At 32.2% G+C, this 5,000-nt stretch overlaps 1 protein-coding gene across 3 annotated transcripts in view; it reads left to right on the plus strand.

The window, feature by feature from the left end:
• ECSIT (evolutionarily conserved signaling intermediate in Toll pathway, mitochondrial) overlaps positions 1–5,000 on the plus strand; it is a 14,737-nt gene that overhangs the window by 1,006 nt on the left and 8,731 nt on the right. The window contains exons 2-5 of one of the 3 annotated variants that reach the window (XM_043025094.2): positions 1,131–1,187; positions 1,400–1,582; positions 2,279–2,468; positions 3,176–3,308. In XM_043025094.2, coding sequence (XP_042881028.2) covers positions 1,410–1,582; positions 2,279–2,468; positions 3,176–3,308 — 496 coding nt within the window. In that variant the 5' untranslated portion in view covers positions 1,131–1,187; positions 1,400–1,409. Of the gene's footprint in view, positions 1–1,130; positions 1,188–1,386; positions 1,583–2,278; positions 2,469–3,175; positions 3,309–5,000 lie in introns of all 3 variants that reach the window. The other 2 variants (XM_043025083.2, XM_086546040.1) reach the window with 2 other exon arrangements.

The raw sequence follows: 5,000 nt of genomic DNA on the forward strand, positions 1-5,000 counted from the left end.
TTTGGCCTTTGGCTTTTCAAGAGCATGAATTTACACACCAGTAAATGCATAGTTAATTACCATATATCAAAGACAGACTGCACAGGGGAGAATCAAAGTCTGTAAAACTATTGCAGATTCCTCACACTAGAAAAATTATAGCAGTTACCACTCAAAGAGGAAGGAAAATGAGAATAAGCTTCCATGCTTACAAAATGCCAGCGTGTAAAACAAGCAAATATTGTACAAATAAAGTAACAAAAGGAACAATGTTTCTTCATAGAAAACATTGAAATATCCATGTAGATGTATAAATAGTAAAAAAACAGTAATATGCCATGAGGCAACAAAGGAGGCTGAGGGAGAGGAGGGCCTTGTAGGGGCATAGGGAGATATAATACATGTGGCTGGAGGAAATGCAAAATCTGCTAAGAAAACACATAAGAATCAAACAAAAGCAGGTTTTGTTATAGAACATAATGAAGTATTTATTTAGATGTATGAATTGTAAAAAGACAATTATATACTATAAGGCAATTAGATTGTTACAAAAGAGTATGCTTTGGAGAGGGGGCATGGGTGAGGGAAAAGATGGAGGGGGGAGGGGGATGGAATTTGCACACAGTAACAGAATTACTATCCCACACCTACCACATTTTATTCACACTAAAGAAGAATGAAAAAAGATGTACAGAACATGACTGATTGGCTGAGGGAAAGGATGGCCTACACGGAGAGATATGGGATGCTATAATGGTTGTGCTAGAGGAAACTTGCCATTCAGCACTAGCAGACACTCCACACGTCCCATTCATATGCGTGAATAAATCCTGCCTTCCACATCTGTGGTGGATAGGGCTGACACTTACTATGAATGTAGCAAAACCTGGCATAGTATGAATACCTGAAGGCAAATGTTTTGCATATTATTACTTATGGCTTTATATACAAAAAGTGCACTAATTCATAAGACCATGTTAGATTATGGCCAAAGATTAGTAGAATATTAAGAAAGAGTATCAAGATGATTTACTTCTTTGATTGGCTTCTTTGATTTCATTGACCTTACTTAAACAAATGTTAAGATTGGCATACTGATTAACTTTTGAAAATCTTATATTGAAAAGCCTTTTACTCTTTCTTATCCACAGGAAAGCTGGGGCGATGTGATTTTGTTGTATAATGCCTTGATCGTAACAGTGTAAATAGTAAGTTGTTTTGAGTTCCCAAGGAGAGGAATTACAGAGTATGATGACCAGGGTAAAAAAAGGAAATAGTATAGTATACAACAAAGAGTAGCAATCAACATTTCTTTGATGTTCAGAATTTAGACTTGTATATTTCTGTAATTATTTAGATCATAAGAGTTCTCATAAGGGAACATTAATAAGGGCAAATTGTCAACAGTTTTTGTTTTCAGGACTGATAAAATGATGTTAAGGAGGAGTTTACATTGTGGAAGGTGGCTACCAAGAGTTGCATGCAACAATACTATTGCAGAAGTCTTTTCTGCAAAGAAAGAGGCTGCCTTTCAGTGTGCAAATCCACAACACACTATCTGCCATAGAAAGATATCATATTCTTCTATCAGACATGTTTCCAGGTATGTTGATGATATTTATATACATGTATATTTGTATGTGTATATGTGTATGTTCATGCTTATATATATATATATATATATATATATATATATATATATATATATATATATATATATGTGTATGTATACGTATGTATATATGTATATATATATATATATATATATATATATATATATATATATATATATATATATATATATATATATATATATATTTTTTTTTTTTTTTTTTACACACACACACACACACACACACACACACACACACACACACACACACACACACACACACACACACACACACACACACACACACACACACACACACACACACACACATACATACATACATACACACTTTTACTTGAAAGGAATTAAATTATGTTGTAAAACAGTTTCTTACAAGATGTACTTGTTTTTGATACAAGGAATGTTTTATCAGTTGCAAGGAATTATTACAGTTTGTCATGAAAGCAAGATGTTTCCTTTTGTATTATTCATATATGATATGTGTACTTCATATACCCTTTTTTATCTGCTTTAAACTCTTATGTATGTATTTAAGTAATGTATGTTATTACCAAATTTAGAATACTGAAAGTATCCTTTGTAATAGAGATATTACTAATTATTACTATATTAATAAAACATTAATTACTGATGACCATAAATCCAATTAAAAATTTTTGGTTTCAGGGAGAAACGTGAGAACGAAACTCGTGTTTCTCTGCAAGGATACTTCAGCTCGGATGACAAATCCAAGGAGACATTTATTGCAGCATGCCAGGTCTTTAAAGATAAAAGTAAACACTTGAGAGGCCATGTGGAGTTTATTTATGCTGCTCTTAGGCATATGGAAGAATTTGGTGTACAGAAAGATTTAGAGGTAATGTTTTATTATGTAAATGTATATATACATATATGTATATTTATATACATATTTATATAGATATTTATATAAATATATACATATATATATATGTACATACATATCTATTTCTATCTATCTATCTATCTATCTATCTATCTATATATATATATTGATTTATGTAATTATATAGAAATATATATATATTATATACATGTAGGAATTTATGTATATGCAAGTATGCACACACGCACACACGCACACACTCACACTCACACTCACACTCACACTCACACTCACACTCACACTCACACTCACACACACACACACACACACACACACACACACACACACACACACACACACACACACACACACACACACACACACACACACACACACACACACACACACACACACCACACACACACAACACACACACACACACACACACACACACACACACACACACACACACACACACACACACACACACACACACACACACACACACACACACACACACACACACACACACACACACTCACACACACACACACACACACACACACACACACACACACACACACACACACACACACACACACACACACACACACACACACACACACACACACACACACACACACACACACACACAGAGTGCATATGTCACTTTATTAATTTATATGTATCTTGTATGACCTCACCATTATTTTTTGCAGACATACAAGGAGCTGTTAGACTTGATGCCAAAAGGGAAAATGATACCTCAGAATATCTTTCAAGCAGAGTTCATGCATTATCCTAAACAACAACAGTGCGCCATTGATGTTCTGGAGCAAATGGAGACAAATGGTAATGAGGCAGACCAATTTATCCATAATTAGTTTACCCATTTTGTTTCAGGTTCCCATGATATTAGCTTCTTTAGTATGTTATAATCCACCCAATTTTTAATCCTTTTGAACATGGTAAAATTCTTCAAACTTATGAGTGTATTAGTGTAACAATATACTTTTATATATCTTCACAGGATCTTAATTAAATGACACAGACATGTATAGAGTGTGCTAGGGAGTTAGGTGGACTGATTGACTTGAAAGTGGTCTTAGATGCAAAATTTGGCAATTTGAAGTACATTAAAAAAAAACAAACACTTTAGCCAAGAACTTTTTTATCAGCTTGAGAAGCCAGTTTCTAAGGTTCTACTCAAAGGAAAAGTAAAATATATACGTATCAGTTCTTTCAAGGGGAGTATACATTAAAAAAATATAACCTTTTGATTTATATCTATGAAATTGAATCAAATACACATGCAAAGTTGATATCATTTAATGTAAGGGATGTATAGTTTTTCTTAACCTCTCATATATAATGGCAAATAATTTTGATGCAAAAAGAAAAGAAAATTATTATTATTATTATTTTTTCTGGTGGGAGTAGATAAATTTAATGTAATCTCAAAAATCATCATCTTACACCGTTTGTTAAGTTTTGATATTGTTTATGTATTGATATTGCACATTTTAACTGTTTTTGTGTGTGTGTAGGGGGAGCTCCGGTAGTAATTTTTGACAGATAAAAATGGGATGGGTCTAATTACATTCAAGAAAACAGTAATTGGGATGTGGTATTTCAACTTTGTTCAGTTTTAGTTTATTTTTCTCATAAAAGTGAGAAATATGATAAAAAAATGCCTTTTTTTGTTATTTATGTAAATTAATTATGGCCTGAGTAAAGCCTATGAGCTTTCCTATTGTCCACCCCATTTCTTTTTTTAAAGTTAAATGGATATCTTTACAATATTCATGACAGTATATTGTATTTGACCATGACATATAGAATATAAATTGATAATAATATGATTTAAATCAGTGAATGAGATTTGAAATTAAGTTTTAAAGAACACTCGTTAAATTTTAAGACGTATATACACCTTATATCTTGTAATGGAACAATTAGCAAATAAAGGAGGGTTTGAAGGCAAAAATTAATGCTGCCTTCTCTGCACCTTTTGTGTATTTCTATTCCACAAGATATGGCACTAGTAAACACTGAAACAATAAATATGAAAATTTTCTATATAATTTATGGACCAAAAACATGAGATTTCTCATGGCACAAGACAGTGTTGAGCCTCTCAAGATGATTTTCACCCACTATTCTACAGGGGGATAAGAACAGGTTTTTATTTTTTACTATTTTTGGACAAGTCAAGTAAAATATGTTTTCTATTTATGGGGAGAGTCCATAATATGATAGGACATCATCCTTCTCTATATGATATATTTGGTAAATGATACTAATTAATTTGGTATGATAGAGTATTATAACTGAAAAATAAATAGCTTGTAGTTTCAATAAAAAAGAAAATACAATAAGAAAATATTTCTACACTGTGAAACATGCCTGTTACGGAAGGGTTAAGAGTGTCACTTAGTATGGTTCAAGTTTCATATGAAAAGAGTAAAGTTAATGGAAGGAAAAATAAAGTGTCATGAAAAAAGTTTGTTAAAGATAAACAAAAGTCCTGAGGTTGATAATGAC

Source organism: Penaeus japonicus, unplaced genomic scaffold, assembly GCF_977035675.1.
Source record: "Penaeus japonicus unplaced genomic scaffold, GWHDUDI00000001_assembly GWHDUDI00000017, whole genome shotgun sequence".
Classification (NCBI taxonomy): Eukaryota; Metazoa; Arthropoda; class Malacostraca; order Decapoda; family Penaeidae; genus Penaeus; species Penaeus japonicus.